This window comes from Coloeus monedula, assembly GCF_965178545.1.
Source record: "Coloeus monedula genome assembly, chromosome: 6".
Taxonomy (NCBI): domain Eukaryota; kingdom Metazoa; phylum Chordata; class Aves; order Passeriformes; family Corvidae; genus Coloeus; species Coloeus monedula.
The window spans coordinates 50,213,782-50,237,332 of NC_138786.1; the positions used below are offsets into that span (position 1 = coordinate 50,213,782).

The 23,551-nt window shown below is 35.8% G+C and overlaps 1 protein-coding gene across 4 annotated transcripts in view; it reads right to left on the minus strand.

Moving 5' to 3' along the window:
* Nucleotides 1-23,551, minus strand: part of DICER1 (dicer 1, ribonuclease III) — a 67,612-nt gene that overhangs the window by 31,202 nt on the left and 12,859 nt on the right. For 3 of the 4 annotated variants that reach the window (XM_082283969.1, XM_082283971.1, XM_082283972.1), the window contains exons 2-10: nt 19,093-19,158; nt 18,166-18,266; nt 10,429-10,621; nt 9,360-9,522; nt 8,828-8,958; nt 7,774-7,908; nt 6,910-7,070; nt 5,499-5,667; nt 2,961-3,433 (exon numbers count right to left, since the gene is read on the minus strand). In XM_082283969.1, the coding sequence (XP_082140095.1) occupies nt 2,961-3,433; nt 5,499-5,667; nt 6,910-7,070; nt 7,774-7,908; nt 8,828-8,958; nt 9,360-9,522; nt 10,429-10,572 (1,376 nt within the window). In that variant the 5' untranslated portion in view covers nt 10,573-10,621; nt 18,166-18,266; nt 19,093-19,158. The remainder of the gene's footprint in view (nt 1-2,960; nt 3,434-5,498; nt 5,668-6,909; nt 7,071-7,773; nt 7,909-8,827; nt 8,959-9,359; nt 9,523-10,428; nt 10,622-18,165; nt 18,267-19,092; nt 19,159-23,551) is intronic. The other variant, XM_082283970.1, reaches the window with a different exon arrangement.

Consider the following 23,551-nt stretch of genomic DNA (forward strand, 5'->3'; position numbering starts at 1 on the left):
ATAAGGTAGAAGATTGCTCACCTATATAATGCCCTAAATCTAAGAATGAGGCATGTGTGGATTTAAAACCACAATTACAGTGTGCAATCAAAGGAAGTATCAGTTTCCAGGATGAACAGAATTTGGAACTTCTCAGCTGTAACAGGCTAATTTTAAGCAGCAGAGCCAATAAAAACCAAGGGATTATATACAACAAATAATCCCTTGCATTTGTCACTACAGCCATCCCAGCACTACTCTGCTCAAAGCATATCCATCCTGTCCATTGCCAGGTGCTCCTCACAGCCAAAGAACAGCCTGCCTCTCTACACCTCCAGCAGCAACTCCAACCTTTCCCAAAAAAACCTCTAGCATTTCTGCCTATCATATAAGTAGATGGGTGTGGTGCCAGTCCCCGGCTACAAGCCTACCATCTGCCCAGCAAGCTGCTGCCAAACCAGACGGAAAATGACAAAGTTCTCCCTACTCCTTCTAACCTCAGAAAACTACTGAAGTCTTGCCCCCTTTCCTAGTCCCTGTTTTAAACAAAATTTATGGGAACATAAAACACCTTGAAGGCTTTCCTCCTTATAGATCTGTTAAAACTGGAATGAACAGGGAGATATGCAAGAGGACAGAAGAGGCATACAACTTGCCACCCTTAGGGGAATAGACTAGAAGGATCCTCCTGTGCCAAAATGCAAATGTGGTTTGTTAGTTCAAGGCCAAATGGAGTTACGTTTCTGTATGCAGTCTAGGCTCTCAAGACAGACACTCTAAGAAAGTATGAGTTAATAACTGGACAGAAATATTTTTTTAATATTTCTTTTTCAACATGGCATTTCTGTGAGGTCATACAGATTGAGTACCTACTAAATATCTTGAACACTCTTACTTTAGTTCACTTGTATAGAAACGGACAATTAAAATCATCTGAATAAATACTTCATTGCAAATCTTCAGCAAGTTCCTGAGAAATATTCACTACTTCAACCTTGTAACTAAAAAAAAGTATTTGTGGTAGGTAACAGGTGGTGTTTTTCAAACAGATACAGGAACTTCTGCTTTCAAACCCTTCTCTTAAGAGAGCTGAGAGGCACTGCAACACAAATGGAAGGAAACTGGGCTTCGGAAAATCTCTTCTGTTCTGAAAAAGAGTTTATAGGCACCAGAACTCAACTGTATACACCAAATTAAACAGTGAGCGAGCCTCTCCATCAACTGAGTGTAATAATAATTAAAGACCCAGAAAATACAACTCATGCCATGAATTTTGCCCTTCTTCCGTCATACTGGATTTCATAAAATAGTATTCCAAATACTACCGTAATAAATATATTTTAAGAAAAATTATACTTCTGTTTTAACTCAGTTCCTTTTAATGATCCATACTGGATTACTGGAAGCACAAGTAGCTGTGATATACTAATTCAATCACTCATGACTCTCCCATTCAGGAGAAAGTCCTCCCCCTGTATATAGCCTAATTATAGTTATCATCAGGAGAGGCCCTTGAACTAAATCCACTCTGCTGAAGAGGGCCTACAATGAGCTTCTCCACTAAAGGCTTCCGGCCTTAATTCCAACAGCTCAAGTCTGATGGTCAACACAACATCGGGTATTCTGAAATCAGGTGCTACATGAGGTAAAGGAGCATTTTGAGAGTCTGGCAGCTAGCTTTCAGAAGGGGATAAAAAGTTACATACAGTTTTATATTTTGCCACCAATAACCTCTGCTCAAGGTGCCTAAAGCTCAAAGATGGCAGAATTTGATCACCTATTTCATCTAGAGACTGTATTCTGTCAGGTTCAACAGCAGATAGGACATTGTATAGTGCATAAATCACAGAATACAAGAATGCACAGTGGAAAACCAGTATTATTTAAATCACATTCATAATGGAACAGAGAAGAAAAAAGTTTTCAGAATTCTGTGCGTTCCCTGCTGGGTAATGAAATACTCATTTCAGCTCAGCAAAAGACTGTTAATGTTATTTCTTCAGGACTTGTTAACAGAATATGTTCATTTTGCTGAACAGCCTGGTTTGCCTCATACTGCAGATTTATGTAAACATATTTAAAATGCAAAAAAGAAAAGAGAAAAGACAAAAGTTGACAAAAAACACATAGGCAAGTCTGCAGATCAAAGGATATGTTATGCACTTATTGACTCAAGCAAAAATGTACCAACAGAGGGGTCAGATTTAGAGGTATCCAGGATGCAATGAACACCTTGCATAAGACGCTTGCTACACTATCAGAGAAACCTATCAAAAAACCAAAACCAGGATAGGTGAATCAATCATGTCATTCACAGTTTGTGGAAAACAGCTTTTAACAATTAAGTGTTATACATAACTAACATGTATCACATTCAAGAATACAAACTGATAAGGAACTACAATACTGCAAGCTGGCAAACACTCCCAGGGTTCATATTTTTCTTGGTGGAGACTTTAAGAAAGCACTTAAGTGTTTGCCTAAATAGGTGCTTTATAAACATCAACTGTGAAAGTAGTACTGGTAAATACTGAGAAATATTTGTGCAAGAGTAAGTTTGATTTTCTCTAGACTTGGATCATATAATATTGTCATTTAGTAGGGTAATGGTGAGATTTCCAGAAGTATTGCACTCAGTAGGCTAGAGAAGTTTCCAACATCCATTGCAAATATAAATTTAAAGACTGATTAAAATAAATCAGTATATGCTTATTTTATAGGTTTAGTACAGTATTTCACATTTTGCCTTCTAAAGGAATCAAATTAAAAAACTCAGGACCGAAACAAGTCCTCCAGTACAACTTTCAAAGATATATGCTCTTCCCTATGCTTTAGAATATTCCATATCATCTCCTACACCAACTTTATAAATAGAGTTCTGAAAATACAAGGCAATCCCCTATATATTCATGATATTAACATCCTGGCAGCTGAGTCTGCCTTTTTTCTTCAGAATATTTATTTTAAATAAAATGCTTTACCTATTTAGAACAACTGCTGTGTATCTTCTTTCCACAAAAATAATTCCACATAAAATATTAGTAAAGGGAGATGGGAAATTAGTCTCTGGCTTCTCTTTCTCCTCAATTTCTTCATCCTCATCATCATCTTCAGAATCACTCCAAGATACGTAATTATCCTGATTCCTATTGTTATACCATTCAACACTTTCAAACTGCTGCCGTTCATATGGTTTGTATTTGCGCAAGATTTCAAGCAGCTTTATTACTTTTGGGGTCACAAATTTCAGGTCAAGTGAGGCAGGCGAGAAGTGCTCTTCACAGAGTGCATGTATTTTCCTTAGGAAAGTGTCTGTAAACAATAAAAATTTCCTGTGCAGCTCCTCTTGTTCATGTTTGATATACTTCTGCAGCTCTCTCACCATCATCCCAGCTACCTTATCTGCACACCACGGTCCCAGAACAACCAACACAGCTCGACAGTCTGACAATATCTACAACAAATGAATTCAAGTATCAGTTCAAAGAGTACATTCATGAACTATTCATTTAAGACTAGGGGCTTTTTTCTCTTACAGCACAGTCTATGTAAGGATTATGACAATTTTTCTATTAAAAAAAATGCAGAAGTCTGCTTTTCTCATTTAGATGACCTTGGGAAATTTGGTGTTTCTAATGGAGCAAGTTCCCCCCTCCCCCTTAAATTACTACCAATCAACTTCAAACTGTACATTTGTAAATCTCCAAAATACCCCAAGCTCAATCAAAATTTTGTTATTTTGTAGAACTGTAATTTGAAAATTATACTAAAAAGAAGAGTATTTTTTGAAGCAGCAAGATAAACAAAGCAAAAATTCTTATCTTTATTATATAACATAGAACTAATAGAATAAACACTTTACTGGGCATTTTTACTTTATTTACTACTGACAGCTGGCAGGGTTTCAAAAGCATATAACCAGAAAGTTGCACAGTGGCCTTAAGGTAGCCTTAGGAAGTCTATCCTTTCAAAGGAAAAACAGAACACAGTGCTTTGTATGTGTGGGTGGAATACTAAAACGAGAGAACTATATCCTATTCAGAGAAAACAGAATAGGCATTAGAGTACCATCATAATCTTATCTGATGAGAAGTTGTTTCCTCCTGAAGAGTGAAGTTGTCAGACAATAAACTAGCAATTCAGAAATGGGGTACACTGGTAAAAGGACTTATCATTTGGATGCCCTTTATTGCACCAGAACTACAACTGAACTGTAACAGTCAGGATGCTGGTTTTCAGCTGCTACTTTAATTTCTCTTCCTTCTTCCCTTCTGTGAGGAAATAAAGAACAGGCTATCATCCTCTTGATGCTATCCTCTGAGAAATTTATTAGTTCTAACACTTAAGGGCAAAATTATCTAGAGTAATTGTAACTTCATACAGAGGCTTGATACTCCTACATTGCCAAGACATAAAACACCTCAGTCTGAAACTCATTTACTTTCTTAATTTGAGTGCCTCCATCTTCTCTCAGATGCTTTAGATATATAGCAGTTAATCCACTCTTCTGGACTCTGCAAGTCATGAAGATTGCCTCCAACCAGCATTCCTTATGTATTTTAGCCTATTATTGTTTAAGTTTAGCACAAAAGTAACCAGGACTTCCAATTCCCATGCACTATGATAGGCTGCCTTATGTACCATCTTTCCCTCTGGCACAAACAGTATTTTACGGACAGAGTCAGAGTCCTCAGTTTCTAAGAATGCTAAAGGAAACCAAAATATTTTGGGCTGAAGAAAGAAATACATTCTCCAAATTTCTCATAGACTATCACAGGAATAGTCACAGTAGTGACTCACTACTGACTTCTTGTTCAAAGACTTACATCTATGTAAGTTCAAAGACTTACAACTACATTAGGAGGTAATTCCAAACCGGGAAGCCCAAGCAGGGTTAAAAAAGGTGTCTGGACCCTCTGTGTGAGAGGTCCCTGCTAAACACTCCACACCTTCTGGGCCAAAAGTCAGGACAACACAGGGGCAAACACAGAGAAAGTCAGGGGCAAGCTTGAGATTCAAATTCCATTCCAGCAAGGTGTGGCACTAGTCCAATACTGTTCTAAGATAAACTGCAGACACCGTACATCTCTGGCTGGAATTTTTGCCTATATTCTTCCTTTATCAACTTTTAATGCAACTGGGTACAGTCCAAATTCTTCCTGAAGCATTATTTCCTCTTCTGTACTGAATTTATTCAAAGGTCATAGGAGATTGTGAAAATGTAGTATTCTTGACTTCAGAGATAAGGACCAACTACATCAGGGTGCAGAACTGTTTTAGTGTTTTAAGCAAGTCTGAATCTCAAACTAAATGAAATTCTAATCAATGCCTGCCATTGAAGCCCCACTCATTTACGAACACAACTGCATGTTAATGAACACAAAAATCAGAAGTCTTTTTGCTTCAGATAATCAAGGATGGCTAGCTTAGGAAGTTTCAGTTATGTAACATACGTGGCAAAGAGAAACGGTAACAAGATTTCTGCTCCCCAGGTTTCTCACATTTCTTGATATCCTTACCTGCTTAGAAATTAAGGTAGAATCTCTTTCTTTTGAATGCACAGATATGTTGCAGTCATTTAGAAAAGCCAGTGCTTCATCCAATTCCTTTAATAATCTTCCATACAGCCCACTTTTGTCAATATATGGTCCACAGTCTACAACAATCTCACATGGCTGAGAAGTATATCTTAATGAGGGCAAAGATCAAATTAAACACAGTTCTGAAAGCCAGGGCTATTTCAGCTCTAAATGTTATACAGCAAACACAACAGCAACATGATGTGTATTCAAGAACATTTCTTTCCCCACCATCAATTAAGAATTATTAAAAGTTATACAGTTAAACACTTTAGAAAAACCTCCACCACCCCAAATACTGAACTACTTAATTCTAGATACTGTTCTAATACACTTCTAAAAAGGAGGTTAATATATTGCTATCTTCATTTTAAATATTGGAAAATCTAAGGAAATTCAATTTACTTCACCAACAGCTTCACTCGTTTTTCCATAGTGCACTCTCTTGATATACAAAAGAAAACCAATCCACATAATGCAAATTTATGTCTATATATCCATTTACACAAGTAAAATAATTACTATTCTTGAATGGCAGTAGGAAATTCTTAAAAGCAAATTGTTCAGATGAGTTCAAAAAAATGCATTTAAAACATTTACACACAGACGAAACACCTGTTCCATAACATGAAAAAAACCCACTTTTAACTTTGTCTGAAACACAACAGTACAGTAGAGGTGGAAGAAGAAAACATTCTACGTGGCAATAATTTCACCGTAATTATCCCCTACACCAAGTCATCGCATTATCACCACCTTTAGTTTAACAACATTAATAGGATTCTAGATTCTGTAACTCACTTGCCCTGCTATTTAAATATTTACTACCTCGTCTCATCTCCCTCTATCTTTCATCAGCCTTTAAGACCCAGGCTATGCATTTGGGGGAAAAAAAAAGGCAACTTCTCTGGCATTAAGAACACATTGTACTGTGGACGTTGCAACATATTCCTAAATAGTGACATTATGGCATCCACTGGACATGAGATAGTTACACTTCAAACAAAAGAGTTCATTTTAAAAGTTCAGGAATATTTTGTGAAATGTCAATTTTTTAGCTTGGTGGTGTGTTGAGGGTTTTTTGGTTGTTTTGGGTTGGGTTTGTTTGTTTGAGGATCTTTTGTTGTGTCTTTGCTGTTTTGTTTTTTAACTACAGAAAATCTCTCCATACCAAGGCCAATCAGCCTTTGTATTCATAAGCCATCTAACATTCCATCTCTGCCCGAATGGAATAGCAGCATCATATACACACAATTCTAAAATTTAGAAGATGAAATATTGCTACTGGTTTATTCCTCTATCCAAAAAGGAAATGCAGGCATAATTTACCAACAATCATTATAAAACACACCTGTCTAAGACCACCAAATCAGTTGCAGTTTCAGCATTGCTCTTTAAAATTTTCTCCAGTTTCTGGATCTTCTCCTCTAACTCAGCAGGATCACATTTCCCATTTAAAATGGAAGCTGTTAATCCCAAAATTCGAGGACATGATGGATAATCCTCACAGATCTGTGAAATCAAATCAAATTATATTATTTGCAAAAGGGATCCTGTTAATTTACCTGCAAACTTACGATGCTTAGGCTGGAAACTTTTATTTCAATATCAGGTGTTGCAAAAGGAACCAAACACTGAATTAATATTTTCTGTTCTACTGACAGGAAGCTAAACAGCCATCATATTTAAAGGTAAATACTTACAACATGGAAAACCAGAAACAGTTAGCATTAAACAGAATATCCTTGTCACACTTACATGTCATAATACTTCCACACCATATAAAAAGGCACATGCACTTGAGAAGAAATTTGGAAAGAGATTTATTATGCAGGTATCTCTCACTTATAAGCCAAATATGACATGGAGCCAATAATATTCTGGAAGGAGCCCTAAACACACCTTTAGAAATCAGCATTTTTAAAATTAACAAAATTCCCCTAATGCAATAAATTTAGCTTCCCTGTTAATGACAGATTTTTCTTGAATCCCCACTGTAAAATACAGTAAATACATTATTCTTCTACCTCATAGTATCACTGAAGTCTTAACTCAATCCAGTAATTTCACAGTCCCAGGAACATGCTAACATTGGTTCCACTAATATTTTTTTCTTGGTAGTAAAAGTTGCCTGAAATGGTTCCCAATTCTCCAGCCCTCCCACTGAATTCTTCTCCTCAGCCAAGCATATTGAACATTCATGCAATAAATGCACCTTCATAATTTCACGGTATGGATGATCCTGGATGGCGAGATGGCACTCATCAAACACCAGAAGATTAATATCTGACAGGGATAAATACTCATGTCTCAAAACAGTCAAAGCAACATGACATGTCATAACCAGAACCTAGGTTGAAAGGAAAGAAACAAATGTCAGTACAAGAGAAGTACAAGCTGTCTGAGGTCAAGGTGAAGGAGGAAAAGCCTTCAGCACATCTTGTGAGACAGCATTAGCAAATATCAACCCCTATTCATCTACCTACACCAGGTAAGGACGAAAGAGAATAAAACACTCTCTACTGGAGAAAGTTATCTATCTGAAGGGGGGTGTACATATATATATGTATATATATTTGTGTGCATTTGTATATCTCCAGTCACATGCCTAGTTAAAAAATGAATACAACAATCTCAACACCAATCAGACTACACAGAACAAGCATCATTAAATCCTAATAAGTTAAGTTAGTGTCCTTATGTGTCCCAGCATCATGTCTCTGGCAAGAAGGATAGTTTTTTCATAAGCTCTTAACTATTTGCAGCTATAACATAAGCCAAGATGTTATCAGAATTCTTTTTAAAGAAAAACTTACTTCTCGTACACATAAAAATGGAGCTCTTTAACAAAATTATGTACTATTTTTACACTCACTTTGAACTTCACTAAGTATAGTAACACTTTCTGTTGTCGGAGTTCCTCAGATGTGCTCCATAGACCATTACTAATCACTAGAAAGAAAACCCCAAAACCCTAACATTTAATAAGATTTTAATAGCATTTAAAGTATAGTATGCACACTCAAAATTTCTTCTGCAATCAACATCATGAACAAATCAGGGAGATTTAAAACAAAGGACTTAGAGGATGGCTTTTTAAAAACAACCTGACAATGCCTATATATATTTGCCTCAAAATTAACACATAAATATTACCAATATGCTGGATTTCTTTTTTAAAAAGACTGAATGTATATTCGGAAGAAACCACTTCTGATCCAACCTCTCTGTCTGTATGCTTTGCTTATAGTTTTTACTTAATACATTACCTGATGCTTAGAGAATTCCTGACTCCACTTCTCTTTTGTCCATGATTCAGTTATCTCTAAACTTGAATATTCTCCCACTTTAAGGTCTGAATGTGTCCTGACAGCTGACACTTGTTGAGCAACTTGATTTGCTTAAGAAAAAAAAAACCTCATTACATAAAGGTCTTCTCATACTTTAATTTGTGTGTCATATGACCTAGCACCATATTTTATAACATTATCTCTAGTGTAGGCTAAGGTTAAACCACGTGTACCTGGCAACTGTCTTTACTCAAAACCACATCAAGGAAACAGATTGGTAACTAAATTGCACTTCACATTCAGTGTCTTAACTTCAAACTAGAAAACAGAACACGTTGTATATATAAACAGGTTACATTAAACGCACGATGAAACAACAGATGAAAGGCATTGCACCCTTGCTGTTGAAGACTTTATGCAAAAGTTTCTCCCAGCTTTACTTTCAGAGAACTACTGTTACAGAATATTCCATGGAAATATTAGCAGTGTGTTTAGGAACATTTCCTCTTACCCGAGTTGACCAAGAACACAGTTCTTTTTCCGTTTTTGTTGAAATCTCCCCTGATCTGATAGGACAGCTCTTTAGTGAGTAGTACTGCAATAAAAGTCTTCCCTGAGCCAGTGTTTAAGCAGACTATTGTATTATGATCCAAAGCTGCTTCAAGCAGTTCAACCTAGGTTTAAAAAATAATAATGCCCTTACTTGCAGCAATGCATGAAAAAGCTGACAAAAAAATAACAAAAGTGATAAATAAACTATAGACAAGTCAGTAGTATCGCTTGAGATCTTTCCAGTGCCATATAATTAACAGATCTTTTTCATAACAATGTATTCTCACAATCTCTCAAAAACATTAACACACTATGTATAGTCCAGCTTTAAAATCCTTCAGTACCACAGTTTGCTCTCAGGTAGCTTTCTAAATATATCATTTTAACAGATCATTCTGTTGCTAGATACATTGTGAAAAGAAAGAAGCTACAGCTTTTACATCTAACTGCACACATCAATTCAACCAAACAAGCAAGAAGGCTAGCGCAAGGTGATCCAAGTTTCTCAGTAATACTAACAAAACACTTCTGGGCACCTCTGCAGTGCAAAGAGAACTGATATTCTAGAACTCAGAAACAGTTTTCCATAACAAAGTGAAAATCAGAGTACCCTGATTGGGTTTCTGACTTTAGAGGGCTGCTTTGACCAGTGTGTGAACCAAAAATCAGAACTAGTATACAATGTGGAAGACAAAGTGAGAGGTGGAAGGAGACATGATGTCTGCATACAATTGAGAGGCACAGTTCATTTGTCCCTTGAAGCATTCTGCAGAGAGTGGCAGGAGAAACACCCAGCTTAAAAGCTGTTCTGACTGTTAGAGCAAACTGAGAAGAGGGAATGGGGATATAACAAATGTAAAAAACCAGCCAAACTACTGAATCAGCTCCCAACAGGTGGTGCTGAGAGAGACATGTCTTGACAGTGTGCATCACTGCATGTTCTCCACCTGCTCTTGTTCTTTTTCCATTAATTAATGGATTTTATTGTACTTTTTTTGATGTTACTGTATTAGTACTATCACTAGTACCTGATATTTTCTTGGCGTGTAAATGTTATCATGAATTGCTTCTTGTTGCCATGGTAGTCCAAAAAATGGACCCATTGGGGAGGAAGCAGGGGTCATGAGCTGCAGTCCCGCCATGCTGAGGGATTGCAAAGCAGGGCTTTTCATTCATTCATCCAGTGTTTCTTTCATTGCATTTTTGTTCCAGCACAGCCTACTATGAGAAGAAAATGAACAGTGTTAGATATATAGCTGCAATCTCAAGCAAGAAGAGAAAATTTATATTAAGAAAAGGACATTACTTCATTTTACTTACAGAAGTGTTCTTCTTATACTATTTTCAGCAGAAATTGTTAATTTTAAATTTACAGGCGCTTCTCCACTTGAAGATATGTGCTAACCAAAGTACCCCCGAAATTCAAAAGGAGCTGCACTTTACAGGACAATGCTCATTCTATGCATTTGGATTTACACACATACATTTTAATATGAAGTTCCATTTATGGTCTGACAGAATCTCACTTTATATCTTTACAACAAACTTTAAAAAGTAAAGCTGTTTAACCTTTACTACAGGAAAGAAAAACACTGATTTTCTACAGCATAGGCAAAAGTATCATTTTCCATTTTTCCTTCCAACCAAAAAGGCCTTTGACCAGTTAAAGCTCTAAATACATGCAAACAGGAATTTTATTCTAATAGCTAGGAGAAGAACAGGAACTACACAAGAACTTCAGTATTTTCAAATCATCAGATTCTGATAAGATTATCTTTTTAAGAACTGTTAGAAGCATTATAAATAATTGCTGATGACTCTGGTAAGGACTAATACAGAATGGGACCCTTATCAGGTTAACCACCAATTTCCATAAAGACACTATAATTCATAAACAAACAAGGCATTCAGAACTTCATGACAATTATGCATTGGAGAATACTTTCCCACTGAGGCTATGAAGTTCTCACCACAGGGTGGGGAGAGGGTCCTGTGTGTGTCTGAGTGAGTTAAAAACATTTGCTATTTGTCAGGAATGATCAAAATGAAAACAAACAAACAAAAACTAAACAAAATAACTTATAAACTAAAAAACCAAACAAACCCCACAACAAAAAACCTTTAGCCTGGGAAAGTGATCATGGCCTGATAATATAGAAGAATATTGCTGATGTATACAGCAACATGCTACATGAAATCTAAGGAATTTTGAATACTCCCCTCTTTAAACTGGATACATACCCTATCCAAAACCCAGTATTTTCAAAAGTTAGTTTTCCTCAAAATTCCTACAAGCTCTATATTAATTTTAGCATCAATATGGGTTGAGAAATGCGTAAAATTGACGATGCATTCATATTTAATCATTCTTTAAAAAGACATGAGGAAAAGCTAATTAACATTTTATTGCACTGAAATGTTCCTGCTTTTCTACACAACAGGAAAGCAACAAAACTTGCTTAAGTTTTGCAAATGTGCAGTAAAGAATTAAAAAAAAAAAAGAGAAAAGTATAATATGCTAAGAGAAAACCAGTAATGGTTATCAGAAATAACTGAAGAGAGAGATTAAAAATAAAGCAGTACAAATAAATCATCAAAAATGGGGCATCGACTAGATTTCCAGAGGTCCCTTCCAACCCTAGTAATTATGTGATTCTGTAATTAAATAAAAATATTAATTTAGATATGTTCCATAGTCTCCAACTAATAACACTGTTGCTCTCTGTTATATATTAATATTTTTAAATGAAATATTATAATCTGGACCACGTCTAGACACTGATATTGAACTAGTATTAAATAATTATCAGCAGCTGTGAAAAAAGAGATGAAACCAATTATCTCACTTTCCATCTCAGGCATATATTGTAAAATAAAGGGAAGGCAATATATTGAAGTACATGATCACCCCTCTTACAAAGTCAGAAGTAATTTCACTTTACAGTAAGTGGTCAGATAAAGCTTTGTCTCAATTCATTTCAAAGTGGCAGGGGAAGCCCTGAAGGACAGGGTGGTTAAGCTGAAGTAGCATTACACATGCAGTTCCTTTGTAAAGAATTATTTATCTTTTGTAGACAAACGTTCAGTAGTAAATGCTACTTAGTGAACAAGGCCAAATGTAACGTCTTGGGTCTAGGCTCAGCAATAAACATACTTCTCCCTCCATCAAAAAAGTTCCTCTTTAATAGAAGTGTTGATACCGCTGGAATACTGTCTGATATTTTCATTTGAGCATCACAAAAACTGTCATAGTGAGAAGATTCCAAAAAGAAAAGATGTATTAAAATCTTAAAAAAACTCAAAAGGAACGGATGTGCATTTTCACTGGACATAGTAAAGAACATGTTTGACATTATGTTTTTTCAGTTGCTTTAGGACAATCTCCAAACTCATGCAAACCTTCTCATTTATTTTTCACTCCTCTAATGTAAGCTAGTATTTGAGCCCAAGTATTTCAGATTAACTGAATAGATAAAATGGATCAATATTGCTTTATTTAGCTGTAAATAAAGAACAACACAGTCTACACAAATCAAAAAATCATGCTATGTTATTATTCGTTTCAGTAGTAATACAAAAAAAGACTCCTGTAGACTCTTAAATTGTTTCTATACATTTCAAAGAATGCATACAAGCAAATGCAGGTTCTAACAATGCACCTATAACAATTTTATAGTGTGTTCTAATCTGGCACAACCAAAGATGTTTTGGTTCATTTCGTCCTCAGAACTAGTTGTTTCATGGCTGTTCCTCCACTGGCAGTCCAGAGCTTTGGGTCATAGGAGACAGCTGGCAGGAAAGATACAATCATCATAGAATGGTTTAGGTGTTACACAGCTGCATGTAGCAATCTGATCATTCTTGACATTCTAAACTACTGAGCATTCGCACATCAGATGTACTTGATGTTTATCAGTATGTGACTGATACATTAAATCAGTCTCCTGGCAAGGACAGTACCATGACACAAAATCCCCAGCCACCAGCAGAAAGCATCAGGAAACTTAGGGCACTATTAACCTTAGTGAAGCTTTTCTGACAGCTTCTAACTGACAGCTTAGGTGCAGGAGAACAAGAAGGGAGAAAAAGTAGGGAAAAGTGTCATCCCCAACACCTGCTTCTCCAAACTTATAGATGAAGCTCTCCTTTAATATATCTAGCTTCTCTTTTTGTATTCCAGTGAGGGGAAGCACTAGTTGGTAACATATAGAAAAAATCCTTAGAATCATAGAATGGTTTGGGCTGGAACGAACCTTAAAGACTGTATAGTTCAAACCCCCAGCAGTGTCTGAAGAACACAAAGGTCTTTTGCCTGATTACATTATTTCATTGAAATGGTTTCAATCATGCTTCTCTACTGACATAGAGCAACTGGTGAAATAACAACTAATGTTTGCTTTGTTTAAAATGAGACTTCATTGTCATAACAGAAAAACCCCATTTTCCATAGTAAAAGCTGAAGCTGATTCCTCAATCATTCTTGTACATAAGCCCAGACACTTCAGTTTTATAAATCACTTTAGATGAGCAGCGCCTCCTCTTTGTTTACTGTTCCGTCTGTGTTGTGTTTTTTTTTTCAAATGATAAATACAACTTTGGGAACATATATAAAATAGCTATATTGCATCACCAGGAGGGAATTAAGGAGAGAAAACCAACCTTATTTTAAAAGGCTGCTAATAAAAAACAAGTACAGGATCAAATATTACAAGTAATTAATCTCTTCTGCTACGCACCTAATAACAGTGATACCAGTTTAGTTACCCTGCTGTTAAGAAGCAAGAGGATTTATGCTTATGTATGGCTCCAGGCTGTGAAACAACATATACTCTAAACTATAGCTTTGGTTTCTGTGTACCTTCATGAAAGACCTGCTCTTAAGTACAATCATGTCACTGAGATCAAAAAGCATTCTCAAAAAAAACCCCTTTGAAGTGCAAAGGAAGAAATATATGCACATTTGTAACTTGAAAAGCACACACAACCAAAACAGCATTGTGTGCCACTTCAATCATACCTGGGTTGAGCTGGCATGGGACATAACACATTTGAAAGAACATACGGGGGAGGGAATTTAAGCTAAGTCAGTAAAAAGAAAAAGTTATCCTCCCAAATCAATGTTACTTTCTGCTATACTAAGGTTTCGTAGTACTGGTCTTCATTTCTATGATTTGTATTGGAAGTATGTAAGATCTGACAAGATCAATGTCAACATTATTATGGAGTAAGCCAGATAATGCAGTAATTGTATCATTCTAGAGTCTCTATTTCAATAGCAAGGAAAAATATCAAGTTCTTCAATAAAAGAAAAGCAGTACAGGATCATCTAGGAATAAAAAGGGAAAGAACACATCTACTTGAAGAACAGACTTTAAATTGAAAACATTTGAGATGTAAGCACATATGTTCAGAATCTGTGGACAGAAAACTGAACATGAGCTAACTGAAACTAGCTAACAGTATAGCAAAAAAAAAAAGCCAAACTAGTCCTGCTCAGCCAGTGTTGAGTAATAAAGATACTTGCTAAAATGTTCCATCTTTGTTCACTACATTATTTTGAAAACTGATAGAAAAGAAACTGTAAGAACTTGATGAACCTGAATTTGGAGCAAGAAACACCTGAAACAAATCCTGCCTCCTGTGACTTTAGACTAGTTTTGGAAGCTGGATAAGGCAGCACAGTGCTCAAGCTTATTTGTTCTACTAAAATAATAGTGAAAGTTCCAGTTTCATGGCCATCAATCTTGAGAGTTTTAAGAGAAGAATTTACAACCTAGTGTCCTTATTTCACATTTATGTGAACAGATAGCGAACTGCAGAGCTAAAATTAACCCCTTATTCCATCATTTAAAGAACTGTTTTTCAGAAGAACATACAATGTTGGAAATGAAGTCAACAACATGCAATAGCAATTTTTTCTAGTCTGCAATAATTCTGGAACTGTGGTGTAGGTTTTTCAGTCACATGACTATATCCAGTTTGAAGCCATCCCTTGGCGTACAAAAAATTCAATGTTTACTGCACTAAGGAATACAAGCCAAACTGACCAGAGCATTCACCTGGAATGAGACATCCTGGACCTAGTCCTGCTTGGAGGACAGTTTAAAACATTTATGGACTGGCACTGAGGTACACGGAGAAGAGACTTGCACGCTGGGGATGCAACTTTCAAGTTCTTACCACCATTTGTGAGCACAGTTTATGTTATATTCACAAGTTTATGAAAACTATAACCATCTCCCATTAAAACCAAAAATTTCTTACTGCCATTTGCAATGCATTTAATTTGCTTTCTGTACCGATTTTTAAAATTGTACCTAATATAATCCTTGTGATACAAACATTATTTCTAATGCTTTAGGATTTCATCTTTGCCCAGGAATGTGAACAGATAGTGTTCTAATTTATCCTCTAAAAACACTCTCAGCACCAGCCAAAACAAATTAGCCTCAAGAGGTAAAAATAATCCACTTACTCTAAAGGAAATAAACCACAGTCTATAAAAAAACATTAATAGAACCTTGCTGCTTGAATATTCTCTTACATGAACACTTAAAGAGTCTGAATGCAGTTTCTTTATAGCAATTTCTATGTTCAATTGCTATATGAAACATTAACTTGCTGAGTGATCTAACACAGAGAATTCTTACTTGGGTAAAGGAGGTCCAAATAAAAAGAAAAAATGTAAAATATTACAAATATGAAATACAGAGTAGAAAATTAATGTAAATGTTAATATACAAAATGTAAAATGTCACTGAGAATGTTCCATACCAACTTACACTGCATGCATTCAGTGGCAAGAATTGGTTTTGCCCCAGTGAAGGGGAATTTGCAAGAATTCTACTTTGTCTGGTTTCTAAACCTCCTTTTAGAAGAAGTCTACTTTTTAAAAGGATTTTACTTTTTCTGTGATAGTCCAAAAGAATATACTACTTCTTCCAGAAAAAGAAGCATATTTTGTTAATATTACTCCTTCAACTTCAGTTCTCTTAAAAGAACTTAAAAATCCCAAATCAAAACCCCCCAGTTTTAGCTGGAAAAAGAAAAGCCCAAAATTTAACCATCAAACAACTGTCAAACAGTATTATTGAGCAAGATGAATCAGAAATCTCTTTTATATTGTGCTCTCTTTAACACAGAACACAGCTTATGAGACATTCTTTCTCTCCCATCTTTCAAAGATCTTTATCACATGCATTGCCTAACAGCAATTTTTACATTTGGTCTTAAAATGTTCTCAAATATAAGCATTTCTGTAAAGACCATATTCCTTGGTTTCCCTAGCACAATCATCAATATTGATTGTGAATGTCATTTTAAACAAGAATTTTATTAGTTCTATTTTTCTGATACAGAACCAGTGTAACAGCACAAGCAGAACACTGGTCTTTAATAGCCTACTAAGGCATACCAGAACAACAAAGGCTGCTTTCTGTTGTTCAGGAAAAGTTTCATTAAAGTGCTTATCAAATCAAAGTTAAATTGATGCTCTGTATTTGGATGAGCTGATTTTGAAACACTTCTACAAGCAGTACAACAGTTAACAGCTGAAATTCCTGGCAGATTCCTTCTAAATGTCTGTTTGTAGGAGAGAAATGGAATACAACATGACACTTAGCAGACTCAGAAAAACCCTGAAGTCCTTCATGCAGTGTTCAGTATGACCAAACCTGGACATGGGGCAAAAGCCTAATAAACACCTCATGTTGCAATCAGTCCAGCTTGACCAACAGAGCCAGCGAGACACTGCTCCCACAGGAGTTGTGCTGCTGCACACTGCAACAGTCGAATGCAAAAGGATTATACCACTATTTATCAGTGTAACACACACAGGCTGTAGGGCATTTACAAGTAAAGTAATACAACCTGAAAACAAAAATCAGTTTTGTAGCACATCTCTAGTGATACCACTGCATGAGGCATTCAGAATAAACGTGCAGAAAGGGGCTGTTTCACCTTTAAGGAATACAGACAAGCAGCCAGATTCTGAAACAAACATTCATTTTTTTCAAATGATATGTATAAGGCCTGTGGAACAACCCAAACTACGTAGTTGCTTAATCAGCAGTGTAGAACTGGTGCTATGCAGACTCCTTTTACCTCCTAAACACAAAGGACAAAAGACAAAGCATGAAGTATATGGATCTAAGATGCAAGGCAAGGTGATCAACAGCAGAACTAAACACATTTTTCTCTTCCCTACATTATCAACCCACATTTTTCTGCTATGTAGTTTTAATCAGATAGCCTCTTTCCCTATTTTTGCAGAACTCGTATTTCAGACTGAAGCATAGTCTTGAAACTAAGACCTTAATTTACCTGTCATTTCTTTTCTTTACCATTTACTTTGTATCTCCTATCTGGAACAACATATGAATTCAATTCTAATTCTAACCCCTTGTGTCAACTCTTTTTTTTTTTTTTTTAAACTGATTGTATTTCACCAACACAACTACATTTGAATATAAAATCCACAAGAAAAATACACACATTCTTTTAAAAAACTGAATAGATTTCTAATCATATTCAGCTTCGTAAGAAATAGCAGGGCATGTGTTTAATGATAAACATTTAAACTTCTATGAATAAAATGAAGTCGCTACTTTCATTTTTCTTTCCAAAGAAATTCACAGTCAATTTCTATAAATTCACATGTGGAAGTTACTTTATAGTTCTGAAGCAGCTTTAAATATAAAATAGAAGAACACGGTGCAGTGATACATCAAAACCTGTTTCTCCCATACTACAAAGCACAGCCTTACCGTTTTAATTTCCACAATCTCTGTGTTTATGCTTCCCAAACTGCATTTTGACATCATGATATCAGCTTGTAGATTAATCACATAATTTGCAAGCCTTGGCTCTTAAAAAAAAACAAGAACAAAAACCTATGAACTACAATAGCAAGATAAATTGTGGTAATTCAGTTGCTTATAAACACTTATATGTGTTGAGCCTACACCACAACTTGCTGACAGAAATGAACTACCTAAGTTCACTCTGAACACAAATTATTTTAATTTACTATTAGAAACTAAAATTTAAAAGAGTTATTTAAAATATAATTTAGTTTAAATGTGCACATACTTCCCTAGTCCTATTTCCAGGTTACTATCATTAATTACTGGTTCACGTGAGAAATACAGGAGTAGAGTGTTTGATACAATTTTACTATGGTTCGTATAATTGTATTGCTTTTTCCATGCACATATATTTTCAATTTGAGTCTGCAAGTAATACAGTCAACTCATGAAAAAGCAAAAACCATTTCTCTCAAAGTACACATCAGTCTTTTTAGTAAAAGAGAAAATCCTGTGCATTTAAGATGGTAATTCAACCACAAAAGTAAAATTTGGAAAAATAATAATTCATGACAGTGAATTTCTAGATATATTAGCCAAATATATGTATTATATATGTATAAAAAACTACAACTCAAAGCAAAAATACCGTATTTAAGCAGATCTAGTATTCTTAAAGCTATAAAATAAAATATTTGCACAATATATACACCTAAAAGTGTGAGGTTTTCCAGACCTAAAAAGACAGATTGTGAAGTCCAATTTTTTAAAATCAATACTGAAAACTTAAACACAAAATGAATCTTGATGAAAATTTCTCCTCCAATCAATTCCATAAAGTTAACAAAGAGGACACCCCCAAGATTAGTTCAGTATGTTCATTTTTACCTCAAATGCTGATGCTGAGCTTTTCCAGAGTCTCCAAGCCTGTAATTTTGTTTCACCCTAGGTAACCTAAAAGGCAACATAAAGAGAGAGCATTTTAACATGAACTGCCATTAAAATCAACTGTGCCATGTGGTAGTCTGCTTTCTTGCATTTTAATATTTAGCTCTGTAGCGAGAGCACATGGTCTTTCAAAATCTAATTATCATATGCCCCTTTTTGGCTAGGGATACAGAGAGTCAGTGTCTGGAAGATCAGCCTTAAGTGCTCAGGAGATATTTGCATATTTTGTTTTATCTGCTAAAGTAATTGCTAGCTGAGGCCAATTAGATTTACAGCTTTTCTCCCCTGTGCTCTCTCCACGTATGTTTCACCTAACACAGTAAAGAAATGTGGAAGAAAATTATTATTCAACACATTTAAGAGAGAGATCTGAAAGAATGTATGTTTTCCAGAAAACAAAGTAAACAGTTACTGTTCAATTTTACAAGAATACAAAAGGAATGCAGCACAGAAAATCTAATGAATACTGCATTCATGTACAAAATAGACCCACAAAAAATTTACTCCCTAGGCTACATTTTAAATTTGTGTTTGCAGCATACATAAATACATCTTTTATTTTCAGAACAAAATACAGCAAATTGCTTCTAAGATGTAGTAAGTAGGACTTAGATTTATTATAGCATGTTCCTACTATGTCTAGGTTATTCATTTATTCACTGCCTCTAAACATGAACCAGAATATATATTCCATTGAACTAGAAAATAACCTACCCACAGAAAACTGCCGCACCCACGGCAAAAATATAGAAATATACTCCACTCTATAAATTTACAAGAAAAGCTGAAGAGAACAACACAGCATTTGGATACCCTGGCATAAAGCAAGCATGAACAGAAAGAAACGTTCAACCCTTGTCAATAAAGCTAATGCCATGTGTGTCTTAACAGAGCAAATTTACTTTACTGCCTAATCGCAGATGGCAAACACAAAGCACAGAGACCAGTAGGTAAGAACCAAAAAAGTATGTAATTCTAATTCTCCACCAGCACAACCGCTTCCTTTGGCACATCGAAGTCAGAAGACCGAGGCTTTAATCAATCGATTGGAAGGCAGGAATTACAGTAGGCCCTTAGAATGCCAACCTAAAACCAGACAGGCCACATTCCGGAGATGCAGTCAAGGTCTAGTACAAAACAGCAGCGTGTAACACATTAGCATCTAAATGGTGCTGGTGCACCCACTCAGACAAAGCCGGGTTCGATCCTTCTCCGGCGGCCAGGGGCACCTGCTGCTGGCGACGGCCCTCGGGACAGCGGCACCGCCCGGGCTGCCCAGCACAGAACATCCCCCATGCTGCAGTTGCAGCTGGCAAAATATTTTCTACCACACCAAAAATAAAGAAAAAAAAAATATAGATGTTTAATTTTGCTCTATAGTGTCAGAGGACCTCGTAAACAAGCAAAAGAAACAAAAAGGAAAAATTATTGACACTTTAGAAACCTAATTTTTAGGAATGCCAATGTCTTCTATCAAACAGCAAGGTTTCCCCGATTCTTAAATGTCACCTTTTCTTTTAAGAGCTCAACATTCACATATTTTATCAACAGACAGAAGGCAAGAGTTCTAAGATAATCAATCACTTAAAACGTCTAACTCCAAAACATACCACAAACACACTAAATACTCAAAGCACTAACATGAAAAAATCCCCAGTTCCTATAAAGACATCAAGAGAAGCATCCAAGAAGTGTCACAGCAGGCACTTCTGCATATCTCCAGCGCTCTAGAAATCTGCAAGCAACCACAAGTTACTTCTGCAAATATCAGCCAAGATCTTGAAGTATCTTGGCTATTTGCTACTGAAACACTACTAATGCAAAACCCAAGTATTCAAATATATCAGAGAATACAGACTATAGAAACAGGTTTTATTTTTATTTCATGGGTTTATAATTCAGTCCTTGAAAATAATCACATTCATACGATACCTAACCTGCTATTAAAAAAGGATGGTCAGAAAAATGGTAACTGAAATTTACAGTAAAAGACCTGCTGTCACACTATAAACAACAGGCTGAATCTGAAAGGCTATCAACGTTCTCGCTCTTCAGCATCTTCAATTTAAAATTATACAACTATTCCTTCCAGCAATTAAACCACTACTCAAATTGTTAACAACATGAAAATGAAGTTATCTTGCAGCAAGTTCTATGCAACTGAACTCTTAAACTCACATGAAAGCTGTGATGAAGTGAATTATCTTTATGCAAATACAACGGGATTCCAGCATGAACAAAAGTCCTGCATGATCTTTAGGGGATAAGGTAAAAACTGCCATTATGATTGGGAAGAAAAAGTACACCTGGGCTGGCATCCTGTCTCTATAATTACAGCTGGTCACATATGCTGAGGGCTGGGGGGAAGGGGTGACTAAAAAACAGGATTTATCCTTTTCTTCCATTTGTTATTCCAGGAACTTCATATTTCAACTATTTTTCTTCGGTTTATTATGGTACAAACAATAAAGTTATGTCAGAAACCATAGTACAAACTCCCTACCGCCTCAGGTTAATTTGAAAGCAATATACTCTTGGACACCCAAGGACCTAAGCCTTCTTCAGGGAAGTCAGGAAAGAATTACACTCAGGACACACACCTCTCTAAATATACAAACACTCTGAAACACATTTATTAGTTTTAACAGCAATTAGAATTAAATTATGCCACTTATTTAAGGGGGTTTTTTGCTGCACAGAAAAACTGTAGCTCAATGTGTAGATTCTAATTTATGGGTAACTATACTATCATATCAGTATCATAAGTAGGGATAACTGACCATATCTGTGAATTTATTTATCATTTGGTTGTTTACTTGGGTACCAAATTATTTACTTGTGATGATTTAGTTAATTTAAAGGTTATGTTCAAGCTTTTCAGGTACTTATGTCTTTCTACAGGAAGGCAATTAAGCAGACATTAGAGCAGGGATTTCTCTCCTCCTCAATTTGGGGGCAAGCTGTGAGGCAAGTACAGTTCCAAAGGATTAATTATTCTTGCTTTGGATAAGTAAAAGCAGCAGCTGCCCCCTGAATATAACCCCATGTGGAGACTTCAATCCCATTATTTGCATAAACATAAACCCTTTCTCTGCATGTGGCTAGAAGTCAAGCTCCTCAAAACATGGGTACTCAACAGTTCACTGTTAACACTGTGCCGCAACATCCAAAATTACTAAGTGCCCCACACTACCAAATACTTTCTCTGAAGTCAGTAATTGTATGATGCAAGGCCAGCAGACATTTAGAGTGTAAATCAAGCTCTAAAACTTCTACCAATTCTAAAATGAGAGTTCAAATCTACTGCAGTTGGCCATATCAATTTATGTACCACTCAAGAACCACTGTTTAAATTCTAGCCTTAGATCCAAAAAAACCCCCAACAAAACAAAACAAAAAAAACCCAAATCAACCAAACAAAAAGTATTCATCATTAACGGTGCATCAAACTAACTCTTCCTAGTGCAACCTTAAAATGCATAAGTATTACATGGTGGTTAGCATATTATTTAGTCCACATTTTACGCTTTGTTGTTTTAAATGTCATCCCAAAAAAGAAAGACTTATCACCAGTTACACTACTTGTCTTCACATGGCCTTTCCCTGCAATGAACTTGTGGGCACACTACTGGAATTTTCTTTTATGTGAAACTGGGATGAAGTCAGTATTAAATTCATAAAAATATGTAGTACAAAGAAACTTATTTCTCCCAAATTCTGAGGACATTCAAAGCTCCTCAGCTGACATAGAATTCAATCTCCAGAGAAAGAACACCAGAGAGGAGAAAAAAAAAAAACCCACAACAAACAAAAACCATACTTGATTATTTTATTTTATTGAAGGAAAATATGTGAATAACTTCCAAGACATTTCCATAGGTCCACACGGTTGTTATTTTTTGGTTTTTTGCTTGCTTGTTGCTGGGTTTGTCTTTGTTTTTCTTTTGGAACATGTAAGAATATCTAAAGGTGAAGATGTTGCTCAGGTTGAGTCAACACCCCTGAAGGTATTTAACAAAATGTGTAGACATGGCACTTAGGGACATGGTTTTGTTTGGGCTGGGCAGTCTTACATTGATAGTTGGATTTTAGGCATCTTTTCCCTAAATCATATGGAATTCTGCAATAGTGTTGCAAGGGCTCTCACACAAGATGCAGAGCAGAATAAATGTGCATGATTGTAAAATGATCTGAATTAATTCCAAAGTGGAAAAGATGTAATTATTTCCCTCTATGTAAATAGATGCACTTAGACTAGAACATCGGCATTCCTTTACATTCTTTACAGTTAAACTAACAATAAGACTTCAGCAGCTCATCTCAATTAACTTCTATTTTTTTTAATGCATCGATCTTTATTTTCAATATTGTCCAAAAAAGCAAATATTTGCATGGTGTC